The sequence below is a fragment of the Sorex fumeus genome, unplaced genomic scaffold, assembly GCF_029834395.1.
Source record: "Sorex fumeus unplaced genomic scaffold, SorFum_2.1 ptg000149l, whole genome shotgun sequence".
NCBI classification, from domain to species: Eukaryota; Metazoa; Chordata; class Mammalia; order Eulipotyphla; family Soricidae; genus Sorex; species Sorex fumeus.
In genome coordinates, this window is record NW_026606206.1 from 349,355 (window position 1) to 368,188 (window position 18,834).

An 18,834-nucleotide genomic window follows, 5' to 3' on the forward strand; every position below is an offset into this window, starting at 1 on the left:
TCTTTGATAAAGGTGCAAGTAATGTGAAGTGGAGTAAGGAAAGCCTCTTTAATAAATTGTGTTGGCATCACTGGACGGCTACATGCAAAAAAATGGGCTCAGAACTCTGCCTAACACCATGTACAAAAGTAAGATCAAAATGGATTAAAGACCTCAACATCAGACCAGAAACCATAAGGTACATTGAAGACAAAGTTGGCAAAACCCTCCATGACATTGAAGCTAATGGTATCTTCAAAGATGCCACGCCACTGGCCGAGCAAGTGAAAACAGAGATAGATAAATGGGACTATCTTAAACTAAGAAGCTTCTGCACTTCCAAAGAAACAGTGACCAAAATACAAAGACAGTCTACAGAATGGGAAAGGATATTCACCGAATACACATCTGACAAGGGGTTGATATCCAGGATATAAAAAATACTGGTTAAACTCCACAAGAAGAAAACATCCAACCCCATCCAAAAATGGGGCAATGAAATGAACAGAAACTTTCTCAAAGAAGAAATCCGAATGGCAAAAAAGCACATGAGAAAATGCTCTACATCATTAATCATCAGTGAGATGCAGATCAAAACCACAATGAGATACCATCTCACACCTCAGAGACTGGCCCACATTCAAAAGAACAAAAGCAACCGATGCTGGCGCAGATGTGGCGAGAAAGGGACACTCCTTCACTGTTGGTGGGAATGTCCACTGGTTCAGCCCTTCTGGAAAACAGTATGGACGATTCTCAAAAAATTAGAAATTGAGCTCCCATTTGACCCAGCAATACCACTCCTGGGAATATATCCCAGAGAGGCAAAAATGTATAGTCGAAGTGACATCTGCACTTGTTTGTTCATTGCAGCACTCTTTACAATAGCCAGAAACTGGAAGAAACCTGAATGCCCAAGAACAGATGACTGGTTAAAGAAACTTTGGTACATCTACACAATGGAGTACTATGTAGCTCTTAGAAAAGATGAAGTCATGAAATTTACATACAAGTGGTACAATATGGAAAGTATCATGCTAAGCGAAATGAGTCAGAAAGAGAGGGATAGACATAGAAAGATTGCATTCATCTGGGGGATATAAAGTAACAAAGTATGAGATTAATACCCCAGAATAGCTGAGATCAGCACCAGGAGGATTACTCCATAACTTAGAGGCCAGCCGGGTATCCTAGAGGAAAGGGCTATTCAGATAGAGAAGGGAGCACCAAATAAAGGATGTTTGGAGGATCCTCCCAGGAGGGGAGATGCATGTCGAAAGTAGACTATGGACTGAACATGTTTGCCACTCAATGCCTCTTTTGCAGACCACAACACCCAAAAGGAGAGAGAGAACACAGGGGATTGCCCTGCCACAGAGACGGGGGGATGGGGGGATGGGGGTGGGAGGGATATTATCCATGGTGGTGGAAAATGGGCACTGGTGGAGGGATGGGTATCTGATCATTGTATAATTGAAACCAAAGCACAAAAAATTGTAAATCTACAACTTTAAAAAAAATAAAATAAAATAAAGGGGAAAAAAAAAAAAAAAAGAGGCCAGAGAGACAGTGCAGAAGGTATATTACATTATACCAAAGAACATAAACTTATAAACCCACAGCTAATACCATGCTCAGTGCTACCTCTAAAAAAATCAAAGTTTTTTCTTTCAAATCAGGAACTAAGGGGTCAAAAAGATAGTCAGGGATTAAGACACTTGCTCTGCATATTAAGTTCAGGATTGCATGCAGGGACTTGAGCACAGACCCAGGAGTAGTAGCCTCTGAGCTGCTGGGTGTAGCTCACCCACAACCCCAAGTCAGGAACAAGACGAGACTTTTCACTATTCACATATTTCTATTTAATGTAGTACTAAAGGTTTTAGCCCGGGCAACCAAAAGAAATACATAGGGAACAAAGGTGAAACTATTCTTACTTAAAAATGTGTGTGTGTATTGAACCCTAAAGAAACCATTAAAAATATGAAAAACAGTAAGTATAGCAAAGTGGCTGGTTACAAAATCAGTATATAAAAACCTCCTATACATGGGTGAGAAGAATTGAATGATGCTGGGAAACAAAACTGCCACATGCACAATAATGAAGGTGGACTATTCTCTAATTACATATACAAAAATAAATTCCAAATGGATCAAACATCATGATGTAAGAAAGATAATAACATGGGTAAAACTTTGCAAGACATTAACATTTTATTTGCGAAGACTCAACCGCAAGGAAAATAAAAATAAAAAAAAAATTGACACTACTTAAAACAGAAAATTTTATACAAGAAAATAGAAACAATAAAAAAGTCTACTAAGTGGCTGCCACCCTCCTCTGCAGGTTCATCAGGGAGCCGGGGAGCATGTGCCTGTTCCGCGTGCATGCCCCTTCGTCTGCGCCGTGCCCTCATCGCTGGGCAGCCTGAGGAGACTTTAAAGAATACCTTCCCGAGTTCCCCCAGACCGCCCTCCCACCTCATTGTGGTGCCGCCCTCCTCTGCAGGTTCCTAGGTCAGTGCATCACTGAGACAGGCTGGCGGAGGTGTGGCCTCCTCAAAAGTGGGCTTGGCCTTCTGTGCAGCTAGCGGCCACTCACACAGGCACAGTTATATTTCTGACTCCCAGCACTCTTGACTGACATCCCAGCCTTTATCACCTGTGGAAAAAGTCCTGGCCACTTAAACCACAATACAATAATCCACTGGCCTACTCCAATTCCAACAAAAGACCAGTATGCAAGAAGCTGTACAAGCCCAAGATAAAAGAGCACCTCCTCCAATGCTTCACTAGATGCCTGTCATAAGCCACAGAATAATACATGAGAGGAAGGTCATATTCTAGAAGGAGATAAGGGTGATCACCATCGACCATGCTTATTTAGAATTCTTTCCCGCAATAAAAGAGAACAGTGCCAGTGAATTCCAAGGTTCTACCTCTAGACGACCACAACAACATGAGGAAACAGCACAATTCTCCACCAGGAGGAGAGGACGAAGAAAAGAGTCTCAACAGGCGTTACCAAAAAATATGTTCTCTCCTACAAAGAATTCCGAGATGAAATGTTCAGGATGTTCAAGGAACTACTCAAAGAATCAATGGAGCAGACATCCAGATAATTAATGGAAGAAATGAAAGAAACAGTGGAACGGATAGGCGAGAAAATACAGGAAGAAATGAGAGCAGAAATAAAAAAGCTACAAAAAGAAGTGTCACAAATAAAGGATTCAGTAGATGAAATTAAAAACTCAGTGGGTGCCCTCAGATGCAGAATGACTACAGCCGAAGACAGGATAGGTGAGCTTGATGATGAGCAACAGAAATCATATAGGCAACAACAAACAATGGGAGAAGACCTCAAAATAGCTCTAAAGCGAAGCAGAGACCTAGGGGATGATGCCAAGAGGAACAAATTAGAATCATCAAAGTACCAGAAGGACAGGAAGGCAACCCCAATGAAAAAGCCACAGTGAAAGAAATCATTGCAGAAAAGTTCCCAGAGCTAAAGAATGCAGACATCCAGATCCAAGGAGCCAGCTAAAAAAGACTGTAATAAAAACACTCCAAGGCACATCATAGTCAGAATGATGGATGCCGTGGATAGAGACACAATACAGCAAGCAGCAAGGTCAGAGAAGGAAATCACATACAAAGGATCACCCCTTAGATTTACAGCAGACCTATCAGAGGAAACCCTCCAAGCCAGAAGACAATGGTGGGATATAGATCAAGGAAATGAACGCCTCACCAAGAATACTTTCTCCAGCTAAACGGTCACTCAAACTCGATAAAATGATACGTCATTTTATAGATAAAAAACAACTCAGAAACTTTATAGACTCAAAACAAAATCTAAAAGAAGGATTAAAGGGGCTCCTGTAAGATAAGAAGGTAAACACTTATAAACACAACCAACCCCTACAAAAAGATGGCACAAAACCACATGACAATAATCTCTCACTGTCAATGGTCTAAATGTACCAATCAAGAGACACAGAGTGGCAAAATGGATCCAGAAAGTGAGACCAACATTCTGCTATCTATAAGAAACTTATCTGAACAGTCAGAGCAAACACAGACTCAAATTTAAAGGATGGAAAACAATCCTGCAAGCAAACAGCCCCCTCAAAAAGGCTGGGGTGGCCATACTAGTATCCGACAGCATAAATTTCAGGTTGAAAAAGACTAGAAGGAACAGTGAAGTCCATTTTCTATTTATACGTAAAACTGAAAGAAATCACACTCTTAAATGTATACACACCTAATGAGGGACCAGCTAAATACTTATAACAACTACTAACATTTTAAGGATGACATTGGCAGCACTACAATAGTAGTTGGAGACTTCAACATTGCCTTATCACTTCTGGATAGATCAACAAGAACAAAACTCAGCAAGGAAACAGTGGCTTTGATGGAAGAAATAGAAGAGAGAAGGCTAACAAACCTATACAGGGCTTTACACCCCCCAAAGAAAGAATACACATTCTTCTCCAGTGCACAGGAAACATTTTCAAAAATGGACCACGTGCTAGACCACAAAACATACCTCAATAGAATCAGGAAGATAGAAGTAGTATCAACAATCTTTTCAGACCAAAATGCTCTGAAGATAAAAGCAAATCACACAATGACACTGAGAAACAAATCAAACACCTGGAAATTAAACAACTCAATGTTGAACAACAAATGGGTCAGGAAGGAAGTCAAGGACGAATCCAAAGATACCTGGAAACAAATGAGAATGAAGATACAAGCTACCACAACCTATGGAACGCAGCTAAAGCTGTGTGAAGAGGAAAATTTATAGCTTTGCAAGCATTCCTAAGGAAGGAAGAAAGGGCGTACATAGGTAACCTGACCTCACAGCTCAAGATCTTAGAAAAAAGAACAACAAAAGGAACGCAAATTTGGCCGAAGGAAAGAAATAATAAAACTTAGAGCAGAAATTAACGACATGGAAAACCAAAAAACAATTCAAAAGGTCAATGGAAGCAAGAGCTGGTTCTTTGAGAAAATAAACAAGACTGATAAACCACTAGCAACACTCACAAAGAGAGAGAACCCTAGTAAACCGAATCAAAAATGAAAATGGGGACATCACAACAGAAACCAAATAAATTCAAAAGATCATCAGAGACTACAGAGTCTGTATGCCACAAAACAAGAGAACCTAGAAGAAATGGATAAATCCCCGGATTCCTATCTTCCAAGACTGAACCAAGAAGACTTGGGATATCTGAATAGACCTATTCATATCAAGGATATTGAAACTGTAATCAAAAGTCTTCGAAAAACAAAAGCCCAGACCCAGATGGATTCACTAGTGAATTCTTCCAAACATTTAAAGAAGACCTGTTGCTAGTACTCCTCAAGCTTTTCCAGGAAATTGAAAAAACAGGAACCCTTCCAAACAGCTTCTATGAGGCACATATCTCCCTAATACCAAAAGCAAATAGGCCAATATCCCTGATGAACACGGATGCAAAGATCCTCAACAAAATATTAGCAAATAGAATCCAACAACTCATCAAAAAGATCATATACCACGACCAATCAACATAATCTATCATATCAACAAAAATAAAAATAAAAACAATATGATCATGTCAATGAATGCAGAGAAAGCTTTTGATAAGATCCAGCACCCATTTATGATGAAAACTCTCAGTGTTTACTATAGTGCTATTTACAATAAGTAAAATATAGCTGCAACATAAAGTTGGATAAAATGTGGTATATCTATATAATGAAATAGATGCAATTTTTAAAAAGATGCAATTCTGGGGCTGAAGTGATAGCACAGCGGGTAGGGCGTTTGCCTTGCACACAGCCAACATGGCCGACACAGGTTCGATTCACAGCACCCCATATGGTCCCCTGAGCACCGCCAGGAGTAATTCCTGAGTGCATGAGCCAGGAGTAACCCCTGACCATTGCCGGGTGTGACCCAAAAAGAAAAAAAAAAGATGCAATTCTCTCTCTCTCTCTCTCTCTCTCTCTCTCTCTCTCTCTCTCTCTCTCTCTCTCTCACACACACACACACACACACACACACACACTGCAAAGAGTTTGAGGGTAATGCGCAAAGTAAAATGAGCTAGAAGTATAAAGACAAGTATTGAATGATTTCACCAGTGTGTACAATATAAGGATATAAAACTGATGAATAGATAAAATAAAAAGACAACCGTGCACAGAACTAAAGCTACCTGAGAAGGAGATGGAGAAAGCCACTAGAAGGAAGGGGTCTCTCTCTCTCTCTCTCTCTCTCTCTCTCTCTCTCTCTCTCACACACACACACACACACACACACACACACACAAAACCCCACAGCAAATCGAGAAGTGACCACTCTGGAATGGCCACTTGACATTAAGACATGGTATTCAAAATGTCAGTGCCCGAAATTGAAATATCAAAAACACTTCCAAACAGTTTCTACGAAGCAAATATCACACTGATACCAAAAGCAGACAGAGATACCACAAAGAAAGAGAATTACAGACCGATATCCCTGATGAACACAGATGCAAAGATCCTCAACAAACTACTAGCAAATAGAATCCAACTACTCATCAAAAAGATCATACACCATGACCAAGTAGGATTCATCCCAGGGATGCAAGGATGGTTCAATATTCGGAAATCAATCAACATAATCCATCATATCAACAAAAGAAAAGATAAAAAGCATATGATTATATCAATAGATGCAGAGAAAGCATTTGACAAGATCCAGCACCCCTTTATGATGAAAACCCTAGCCAAAATGGGTATAGAGGGGACCTTCTCAACATAATTAAAGCCATCTACCACAAGCCTACAGCAAGCATCATCCTCAATGGGGAAAAACTGAGAGCCTTCCCTCTAAGATCAGGGACGAGACAAGGATGCCCACTCTCTCCACTGCTGTTCAATATAGTACTGGAAGTACTTGCAATAGCGGTTAGGCAAGAAAAAGATATTAAGGGCATTCAGGTAGGAAAGGAAGAAATCAAGCTCTCACTATTCGCAGATGATATGATACTATACTTAGAGAACCCAATAACCTCCACCAAAAAACTCCTAGAAACAATAGACTCGTATAGTAAAGTTGCAGGCTATAAAATCAATACCCAAAAGTCCATGGCATTCCTATATGCAAACAGTGAGAGAGAAGAAAGCAACATGAAAAAAACAATCCCGTTCACAATTGTGGCCCAGAAAATCAAGTACTTAGGAATCAGCTTAACTAAGGAAGTAAAGGACCTGTACAAAGAAAACTACAAAACGCTACTTCAGGAAATAAAAGAGGACATGAGGAAATGGAAAGATATCCCCTGCTCATGGGTCGGGAGACTTAACATTGTCAAAATGGCAATACTACCGAAAGCATTGTATAAATTCAATGCAATCCCTATAAGGATACCCACGACATTCTTCAAAGAAATGGAGCAAACACTCCTGAAATTTATATGGAACAATAAGCCCCCACGAATAGCTAAAGCAATTCTTGGGAAAAAGAAAATGGGAGGAATCAACCTCCCGAACTTCAAACTGTACTACAAAGCAGTAATAATTAAAACAGCATGGTACTGGAACAAAGGCAGAACTGCAGACCAATGGAACAGGGTTGAATACACTGACATCTCCCCTCAATCATATGATCATCTAATCTTTGATAAAGGTGCAAGTAATGTGAAGTGGAGTAAGGAAAGCCTCTTTAACAAATTGTGCTGGCATCACTGGACGGCTACATGCAAAAAAATGGGCTCAGAACTCTGCCTAACACCGTGTACAAAAGTAAGATCAAAATGGATTAAAGACCTCAACATCAGACTAGAAACCATAAGGTACATTGAAGACAAAGTTGGTAAAACCCTCCATGACATTGAAGCTAATGGTATCTTCAAAGATGCCATGCCACTGGCCGAGCAAGTGAAAACAGAGATAGATAAATGGGACTATCTTAAACTAAGAAGCTTCTGCACTCCCAAAGAAACAGTGACCAAAATACAAAGACAGTCTACAGAATGGGAAAGGATATTCGCCGAATACACATCTGACAAGGGGTTGATATCCAGGATATACAAAATACTGGTTAAACTCCACAAGAAGAAAACATCCAACCCCATCCAAAAATGGGACAATGAAATGAACAGAAACTTTCTCAAAGAAGAAATCCGAATGGCAAAAAAGCACATGAGAAAATGCTCTACATCATTAATCATCAGGGAGATGCAGATCAAAACCACAATGAGATACCATCTCACACCTCAGAGACTGGCCCACATTCAAAAGAACAAAAGCAACCGATGCTGGCGCGGATGTGGTGAGAAAGGGACACTCCTTCACTGTTGGTAGGAATGTCGACTGGTTCAGCCCTTCTGGAAAACAGTATGGACGATTCTCAAAAAATTAGAAATTGAGCTCCCATTTGACCCAGCAATACCACTCCTGGGAATATATCCCAGAGAGGCAAAAATGTATAGTCGAAGTGACATCTGCACTTGTTTGTTTATTGCAGCACTCTTTACAATAGCCAGAAACTGGAAGAAACCTGAATGCCCGAGAACAGGTGACTGGTTAAAGAAACTTTGGTACATCTACACAATGGAGTACTATGTAGCTCTTAGAAAAGATGAAGTCATGAAATTTACATACAAGTGGTACAACATGGAAAGCATCATGCTAAGCGAAATGAGTCAGAAAGAGAGGGATAGACATAGAAAGATTGCATTCATCTGGGGGATATAAAGTAACAAAATATGAGATTAATACCCAAGAATAGCTGAGATCAGCACCAGGAGGATTACTCCATAGCTTAGTGGCCAGTCGGGCATTCTAGAGGAAAGGGCAGCTCAGACAGAGAAGGAAACACCAAATAAAGGGTGTTTTGAGGACCCTCCCAGGAGGGGAGATGCATGTCGAAAGTGGACTATGGACTGAACATGTTTGCCACTCAATGCCTCTTTTGCAGACCACAACACCCAAAAGGAGAGAGAGAACACAGGGGATTGCCCTGCCAGAGGCAGGGGGGGATGGGGTGATGGGGGTGGGGGGGATATTATCCATGGTGGTGGAAAATGGGCACTGGTGGAGGGATGGGTATCTGATCATTGTATAATCAAACCCAAGCACAAAAAATTGTAAATCTACAACTGTACCTCATGGTGTTTCACTAATAAAAAAAATTAAAAATAAATAAATAAATAAAAGAAAGTGAACCTAGAAAAAAACAAAACAAAAAAAAAATGTCAGTGCCAAAGTGAAAAGAAAAATCTAGAAACTTTACCTGCAGCTCAAAGAATTTAAAAATTTTAGAAAATTTCATATTAAACTGGAAAAATATGGCTTTCATGCACAATTATGGTTTAAAACAAAAAATTATAATAAAGTATAAATAGTTATTAGGATATAAACATATCTTATTTCAGACAGCTAAAGTAGCTGAATTTTTTGTTAAGAACAATAGGGGCCAACCTAAATGCACAATGGTTAGGGCATTTGCCTTGCATGCAGCTGACCCAGGTTTGACCCCTGGCAGGCCCCCAGCACTGCCTAGAATAATTCCTGAGTGTAGACCCAGGAATAATCCCAGAGCATCACAGGGTTCGGCAAACCTCCCTCCCCCGCAAAAAAGAACAAGTTAATAAAATAGCATTTGAAGAAAATTGACATTTTAATGCTTTTCTCCCAAGTAAAACTTAATACAGTTACATGTGATCCTTGTAGAACTTACTGTCCTTAGGCAAAACTGTAATACTAATGCCAGGATCACTAAGTTTGATGAAAGGAGGATTTCCTGTCTTCCTGTCTTCTTCTCTGATAAGTAGAATATTTTTGGCACACACGTTCCCATGAATAAGGAGCTTTTCTTCCTATCAAAGTTAAATGGACATTACATTCATATATTAATCCACCAAATACTTGATCATTTAATATGTTCAAGGCTCCATAGGGATTTAAAGAGGAAAAATAAGTGTATTTATTGATGAAAACTAATTTGGAGGCATGATCTGAGAAAATATAAGGGAATTTAATGGTATCACTTTGCTTCCTGTTTACATTTTTAATGGCATAAAAGTCTATATACATGATGTAACAAAGTATATTAAAACTGCCCAATATCACTTCACTTTCTGTAACAGATTTAAATAATATGCTTTTCTAGGTGGTGGCTGACAGAAAGAAATATTGTTTCTGTTCAGCAGCAGGACACAGATGCATTCTGAGGACTCTGAACACTGGCAGACCCCCTGGCATTCTGCCTCTCTGGCAATGCTGTTTCCTCATTGCCATAAATCTAATTGCTCAATAATAGTCAAACAAGGTATTTTCTGCAGGAATTTTCTGCTTTTAGTAGTAACCAGCATGTTTTCACAAAGCTTTTACTAAAATTTCCTAAACCCAACTGGCAAAAACTATAAACATCCGTTAGCGTGGATGGTATGACAAAGCTATATCTTTCCAGAGTAATTAATTTCACATCAAAAATACAGGCCTAAATAATCCCTTTTATCATCAAAGAAATTTTTAAATTTTCAATCTTTTTTCACTTTATTTTGCGGTATCATGGTTATTTCCAAGTAGCAAACTATTAAGATTGTTTTATGCCTAGAATGCTGCTGTACCTTCCCACTACCAAAGTGAGCATAAACTTTCCTCCAGTTTGAAGTTTCTTCTCTACCACACCTCACTTCACACGTCAGTTCTTAATTCTGCTGGCAATAAAAGGCAGACGATTTTGAATGACCTGGCATTCATTTAGATATTTATTTCTTATTCCCAGCTCAAGACCCATTTTATATTATTTCATAGCATAAAACAGTATTTTATAAAATATTAATTACTTACGAGAAAATGCATGGCCCATGCTAATTGTTTAGCCACTTCAAGTTTCCATAATATATTTATAGAATTTTTATTCTTCTTCAAGTAAGTATCTAGTGATCCAAATTTTACAAACTCCTGAACAAGAATATCTGCGTAAAAATATAAAAGGGCTCTAAGTATACATATACTTAAAGGTTTATGAACAACCTTAGGAAAAATTAAAGGCATGCTGATTTGATTTATATACTATAAAATAATTGTAATAATTTTGCTAATATTTATCTTATATGCAGTAAATAGACAAGAAAAAGAGAAAAAAGATTTTTTTCTTGTGATAAGACATTTACTCTCCTAAATAATAATATGGCAATGTTATTGTCACATTGAACATTACACCTCTAGTACTTATTTATCTTATTATTGGAAGTCTGTATCTTTTAAAAAAATTTCAAGATTTTTGAGATTCTGTGGTTTACATGGTATATTAATAATGACTTTTCATGCACACAATTTCACCACTACCCCATCACCAGTGTATCTCTTCCTCTCCCAAGGACCCCAAGACCACTTCCTTTCAAACCCTCCATTCCAAACTCAATTGTGTGGATCAGTTGTTCCATTATATCGCCTTTGGACCTTTATTACTACTTTTTTGTGTGTCTTTAAGTCCCAATTTTGAGAGATCATTCTATCTCTATCCCTTTTCTTCCAACCAAAGGAAGTCTGTATCTTTTACTTTCTCTAACCATCCTCTATCTCCGGCAATCACAAGTCTGATCTCTTTCTATGCTTTTGTTTTTCAAGATTCTACCTGAAAATGAAATCTTGGGACTGGAGTGATAGTACAGCAGGTAGGGTGTTTGCCTTGCATGCGGCCGACCCTGGATCGAGCCCCAGCATCCCATAGGGCTTCCTGAGCACCGCCAGGAGTGATTCCTGAGTGCTGAGCCAAGAGTAACCCCTGAGCATTGCTGGGTGTGACCCAAATAGCCAAAAAAAAAAAAAAAGAGTGAAATCATACAGTATTTTGTCTTTGTCTCCCTTTAGATAGGAGTCTAAACGCATACAACAATAGCTGTTGAATTACATAAACATACAAAATACATACATAAACACATAAAACACACAATACTATCATCTACAATGTCATGGATAGTATACATATTGTTCTAGCATACCTCACCCTACATATAACTGACTGCACTACAGCTCATTTTTTAAACAAATAAAAACTTCTCATAAATTTTATTCTAAAAAAATCATCTGGAGAAACTTCCTGAAATTATTATACCCCACATAAAAATTAACAACACTGTCTATTCTATTGTAAGCAAAAGAACTTGAGGTCAAATTTCATGCTGCAAAAATAAATTTAATTTATGCTTCAAAAATATATAAGGCAAAAATGAGTGTTTTGCATTGTTTTATCTTAAAACGACTTTAAAAGATCACTAATATCTCCGGAGAGATGTAGAGCAGGTAGGGCACTTACCTTGAATGCAGCCAGCCTGGGTTTAATCCCCAGCATCCCATATGGTCCCCAGAGTACAGTGAGGAATGCAGAGTCAGGAGTAACCCCGAGCATGATCAGGTGTGCCAAAAACAAACTTTTTAAAAATCACTAATATCTTGGGTATTAGCGCTGTCTAATGAGCAAATACAGTCCCTGAATCAAAAGGTATCTTTTATATTCAAACCACAGAGTCAACAACACTTAGATTGCAAGATCTGAACCTTAATAACCAAATTTAAAAGGTGCCTGTCAAGATGGCAGGCTGGAGCTGGGTTGAGGTGGGGGTTTATGAGAGGGAATCTGGGAACACTGTTGGAGGTAAGTTGACATGGTGATGGGAATGGTGATGAAACATTGTATATCAAAAATACAACTATGAATAACTTTGCAATTTACAGTGCTTTAATAAAATAAAATTTGGGGGAAAAAACACACACACACACAAAAACCAGAAAGCAAGCAATTACACTTCTGGGCATGGGCCCAAAACACTACTTGCAAAACACTTCTGAACTTGTATGCTTACTTCTTGACTATTCGTAATAGTCAAGATTTAGAATAAACTGGGGTATAAATACTACTCAGCTCAAAGAAAAGGTAAAATTATGCAATCTGCTTCTACATAGGTGGAACTAACTAAAGAACAACATGTTGTGTGAAATCAGTCAGAGCAAAGGGGACAAATAGAGAATCATGCCTCTCATATGTCAAACATAAAGAAACACAGTTAGGGAATAACAATCAGATAGTGGGAATTGGACTACAGAAGAGTCCGCCAAGAGGGTCGAGACATGGAGGAACAAGATATTTGTGAAGTGTGTCTCAGAAACTCTGGTGATAGGTGTAATGTTCAAACACTGTATGCCTGAAATTCTATTATTAATAGTATGATAAACCACAGTACCTAAATAAAATGTGAAAATATTAATAAAATATTTTTATAAACAAGATACATTTTGTTATACAACTGTTTGAAAACTGTCCTTACTACCTTTAAGACAGATAAATATTTCCAACATGATTAAACAAGCTCCTGAAAGCCAAGACTGTTAACATATAAACACCAATTATCTAAAAGAGTAACTGGGGTTAGGGTTTATTTATAACCTCCCAGGAATAATTTGTAATGGAGTAACTCAGGATAACAATTTCAATACATTTCTATTATGTTTCCTTCCTTCCTTCCTTCCTTCCTTCCTTCCTTCCTTCCTTCCTTCCTTCCTTCCTTCCTTCCCTCCCTCCTTCCCTCCCCCCTCCCCCCCCTTCTCTCTCTCTCTCTCTCTCTCTCTCTCTCTCTCTCTCTCTCTCTCTCTCTCTCTCTCTCTTTCTTTTCTTTGAGGGGATGGGGTGGCCCTGTGGATCAAACCCAGGACCATAAAACCCTAAACATGTAAGGAAACCATGTAAGGAAACTGTATACTGTAGATCTGATATCTGTGATTTCATTTTAGCACAGCGGTAGGGCATTTGCCTTGCACAAGGCAGCCGTCTCAGCCAGCCCAGGTTCGATTCCTCCGCCCCTCTCAGAGAGCCTGGCAAGCTACCGAGAGTATCTCGCCCGCATGGCAAAGCCTGGCAAGCTACCCATGACATATTCGATATGCCAAACATGGTAACAACAAGTCTCACAATGGAGATGTTACAGGGCCCGCTCGAGCAAATCAATGAACAATGGGAGGACAGTACTACAGTGCTAAAATTATTTCATTTTCCCGTATGTACATAGGAACAGTCAATTATTTAAGTTGACTTAGGATCTTTCAAGGTTACTTATTCAAATATAGTTAATATGGAGAACAAGTCATGTGCCAATAATTATAAATGACTACAGGTAAATTTGGGCTGGAGTGATAGCATAGCGGCTTGAGTGTTTGCCTTGCATGCAGCCGACCTGGGTTCAATTCCTCCACCCCTCTCTGAGAGCCCGGCAAGCTACCGAGAGTATCCCGCCTACACGGCAAAGCCTGGCAAGCTCCCCGTTACATATACTGTATACCAAAAACAGTAACAAGTCTCACAATTTGTTGTGAGATGTTACTGGTGCCTGCTTCAGCAAATCGATGAACGGGAGGACAGTGCTATAGTGCTACAGGTAAACTTCTATCAGAGCAAGAGTCAAAAAAAGAGAAAAGATCAAAGAGCTAGTAGTTACAATGAACAAGAGCAAAAACAATTTTATGTGGGATTTAAAAACTATAAACTATTTCATAGACATCACTGATTTCCATTTATCATTTTTAAGTCTTAAAAAATGGTCACACTATGGCATATCATCAATTATATTATACTTTTCAACTTCAAATGTTTTAAATATTTTAAATTATAACCCAGAATGAGTAGCTATAAGCTTTAAGAACTGAGCTCACATGATGTTCAAATCTTGTAGTGTATTTATTCATCCAATTAAAATTCTGAGAAATGTCACTGTCACTGTTCTCCCGTTGGTCATCTATTTTCTCGAGTGGACCCAGTAACGTCTTCATTGTGAGACTTGTTGTTACTGTGTTTGGCATATCGAATACATCACGGGTAGCTGGCCAGGCTTTACTGTGCGGGCATGATATTCTTGGTAGCTTTCCGGGCTCTCTGAGAGGGGCGGAGGGATCGAACCCGATTCGGCCAGGCTGACTGTGTGCAAGGCAAATGCCCTACTGCTGTGCTATTGCTCCAGCCCATGAGAAATGTCAATAAATTAAAAGAGAACTACAGAACCACCCTGGTTGATGGATTGATGGATTGGTGGGCAGAACCCTTCAGTACTGCATTTAAGTTTACTCTAACCATCTCAGCTCCCTGAAATATGTTCACAGAACAATTATAAAAATAATGACTTTAAAAAAACATCAATTTTGCAAGTATAAAGAAATGTAGCATAAGTACTAATGTATAGTTAATGCACATTATTGATGGAAATGTGAAATTACATAATTTTCTGCGGGTAAATTTTGTATTTTTGAATAGTTAATCTTATAGCTACATCAATTCATTTCAGTTAATTCAAATTTCAGTCAAAATAAGTCTATTCAGTCTTATTTGCTTTGCCTTCATAATTACACATAAATTTGCATTGAAATGATGAGTTACTCAAATGTTATGCTGAAACTGGCATAATTTATATTGCTATTAAAAGAATACATGAACATATAACATTTTTCACAATAATATTCTTTTTTTTTTTTTTTTTGCTTTTTGGGTCATACCTGGCAATGTACAGGGGTTACTCCTGGCTCATGCACTCAGGAATTACTCCTGGCAGTACTTGGGGGGCCATATGGGATGTGGGAATAGAACCCTGGTTGGCCGTGTGCAAGGCAAACGCCCTATCCCCTGTGCTCCAGCCTCACAATAATATTTTTAACTACAATATCTTAACATTAGGCATAAATTTTTTTTTGTATTTTAATTCATTATTTTGATTTTTTTTAGGAGACAAGTGACCAGTTCCACAATGTTCTTGGTTTAATAATACTTTAACACCTATTAAATTATGGTTTATACAATATTTGAGTATAATTATAAAATTAAACTTTCTACATAAACAAAATGGATATTATGAGAAAGAAAAAGTGTTTAAAAGTCAGTGGTTTACTTACTCTCCTCTCCACAAACACATACTCCATAATTTAAAACCAGATGCTTATGAGAAAGTTGGCTCATCATGCTTGCTGCTTCAAAGAAAGACTAAGCAAAAAAACACACAAAAATGTAGTTATTATTTATGTCTATAAAAATTTACAGTTCAGAAAGATACATTCCATCATTTAAAAAAATAATTTTCTTCTATTCCCAAAGAGAGCTAGAAAAGAAGCTAAAATGTGCGTTAGTCCCCTCATATGAACTCATAATTGTCAACAACCTGGTGCTAGATTCATTGTGAAGAAACACCTGAGTAAGCTTGGAATATGAAGATGGCAGTATAAATTGGCAAGAGTAGTACAAGGCATCAAGTATGATGCAGTTTTAATGTGGGGTTTTTTTTGTTTGTTTGTCTGTTTTTCTTTTGTTTTTGGTGGGGAGGCCACATCTGGTAATGCTCAAGGGTTACTCCTCACTCTGCACTCAGAATTAGTCCTGGCAGTGCTCAGGACCATATGAGATGACGGGGACAGAACCCTAGCTGGCCGTGTGAAAGGCAAGTAGTGTACCAGTGGTTCTATCTCTCTAGCTCCAGTTTTAGTAAGTTTTAACTCATAGAACCTACAGTTAAAGACAAAGGTACAGAAACAGAGAATTAGATATGGGGATAATGGAAATTTAAAATAATCATTTCTAAAGAATTAAAAATGCGGATCAGAGAGATATAAGCAAGTAAGGTGTGCTTCCCTTGCACACAGATTACCCAAGTTCAATCTTGAACTTCCCTTAGATCCTGAGCCTGCCAAGAGTGGATGATCCCTGAGTCCAGAGATGAGTGAGCTCTGAACTCCACTGGATGTGGTCCAAAAAAGATCACTGTGCAAATCAGATATTAAAACAACTATGCTGAGAACTGGTTAATATATCATTCCAATTCAAACTTTGATTAGAATGCTTATGATCATTGTTGCTCATAGGATCGCAATAATCAATATTGTGGTATTTTGGATTAGAGTAACTCCTTTTATGTTTTTCACATCATCTTTCATAACATCCTTAGAGCAATTTAAGCATAACAGATTTTTGTTATTCCTATTTGTGAAGCCTTGCTATCTTAAGCAATCTAACAATTTGAAGCTATCATCTACAGGATGATATCACTCTGTTACCTAAACTATTCCTTAGTATAATGTTTTTCAAACATTTCCTTTTCATTTTTTATTTTTAGGTGAGGGAGAGGCACACCAGGTGGTACCAAGGGCTTATTCCTGGCTCTGTGCTCTGGTGATGCTCAGAAGAATGCTAGGGACCGAACCTGAGTCGGCCATATGCAAAGCAAACACCCCATCCACTCTCTGGCCCCCAAGCACTTTATTAAACATGTGAAATTCTGAAGAAAATCTATGGAGCCCAATAATCTTGAGAACGAAGCTTGAAAACTTAGTTTATGTGGGGAAAAAAAATCAGTGGAGCCCCAAAAGCTTTAGGAGGGTCATTCTCTAAATTAAATTACAGGTATAATAAAGTTCTATTAACCTGAAGTTTCAAATGATTGGCTAACATAAAAATCAGGTGTCAAGAAAAGTGTAAAAATGAAGAGTAGCAGAAAGGGGGTTTCTGTGAGCAGATGTATGAACATTCTGTAAAATACAATATTACTGTAATTTAGCACAGGAACTGACAAATAAATGTAACTGCTGGGTCAAATAAATAATCCAGAAGTAATTGCCTTAGTATATTCTATAATGTAATGTCAAAAGATATTAATCTGTAAATAAATTTCATTTTTCAATAGTAATTTAAAATTATTACAATTTTCTATAGTCCCTTCACTCCTAAATGTATCCTGAGATCACTCACATACTTCAAAATCTCTGACTTTTGAAAAGCTGCTTGAAGGGCCAGAAGTACAGCGAGCAGGGTGCTTGCCTTACATATGGCCAACCCAAGTTCAATTCCTGTTATTGCATATGGACTCCAGAGGAGCATAAGGAGTGACTCCTGAACTAGAGCAAGAAGTAACTACTAGGAATTCCCAGTGTGGTCCCAAAATAATATACAAATAAATATAGGACCAAAGTGATAGTAAAGTGGGTAGGGTGCTTGCCTAGCACGTGGCAGACCTGGGCTCAATCCCTGGCATCCCATATAGTTCCCTAAGGTTTCCAGGAGTAATTTCTGACTGCAGAGTCAGGATTAGCCCTTGAACACTGCTGGGTGTGTGTCCCCACAAAAACAACAACAACAACAACAACAACAAAAACAGAAAAAAAACAATAAAACAGAAAACAAAACCATTTGAACACAGAAAATAAAAGTTGTTTGAATTAGTACACTGAATGCTTAGGAAAGCACATATTTAAAAAATTTTAAACTATATTAGTTACACAAAGAACATACTTACCTCTGAATAGTTTCTATGTGCTTTATCCAGAATTTTTAAAAGAACTTCTGTTTCATGCAGTTGACCATAGTCTCCTACTTCTCTTCTTACACCTTTAAAAATTTTTGTAAAAGTGCCTTGGCCAAGGCTTTCATTCTTTGAAAAAAAAACAAGGGAAGGGGGAAGAGTGAGTTAAAACGGCAAAGAGTCAGATTTACAAAACATGTTCAAGGACATAGATCTTTAAACAATCCACTGAGAAATACTCCCTCACAAGTTTCATCCAGATTTAACATTAAATTTTAGTAAGTTTGCTTACACAGTAAGGAACTGAATATATTTTTCTACAAAAGACTCGCAGATTGCCAACAGAAAATTGAAAAGATGCTCACGTGGCTAATTTATAAGGAAGCACAAATTAAAACGCCAACAGGTTATCATCTTACTCCTGTCACAATGGGTATTTATTATCAAAGACAAGAAATAACGGATGTTTTCAATTACAGGGAGAACAAGCCATCCCATGTATTACTGGTGGGAATGTACACTGGTATACTATGAA

At 38.2% G+C, this 18,834-nt stretch overlaps 1 protein-coding gene across 1 annotated transcript in view; it reads right to left on the bottom strand.

Annotated features, from left to right (window-relative positions):
- The window catches only part of JAK2 (Janus kinase 2), a 122,253-nt gene that overhangs the window by 24,346 nt on the left and 79,073 nt on the right, over nt 1-18,834 (bottom strand). The window contains exons 11-14 of the mRNA XM_056106906.1: nt 18,294-18,428; nt 15,907-15,994; nt 10,822-10,949; nt 9,707-9,845 (exon numbers count right to left, since the gene is read on the bottom strand). Of these exons, the coding sequence (XP_055962881.1) occupies nt 9,707-9,845; nt 10,822-10,949; nt 15,907-15,994; nt 18,294-18,428 (490 nt within the window). The remainder of the gene's footprint in view (nt 1-9,706; nt 9,846-10,821; nt 10,950-15,906; nt 15,995-18,293; nt 18,429-18,834) is intronic.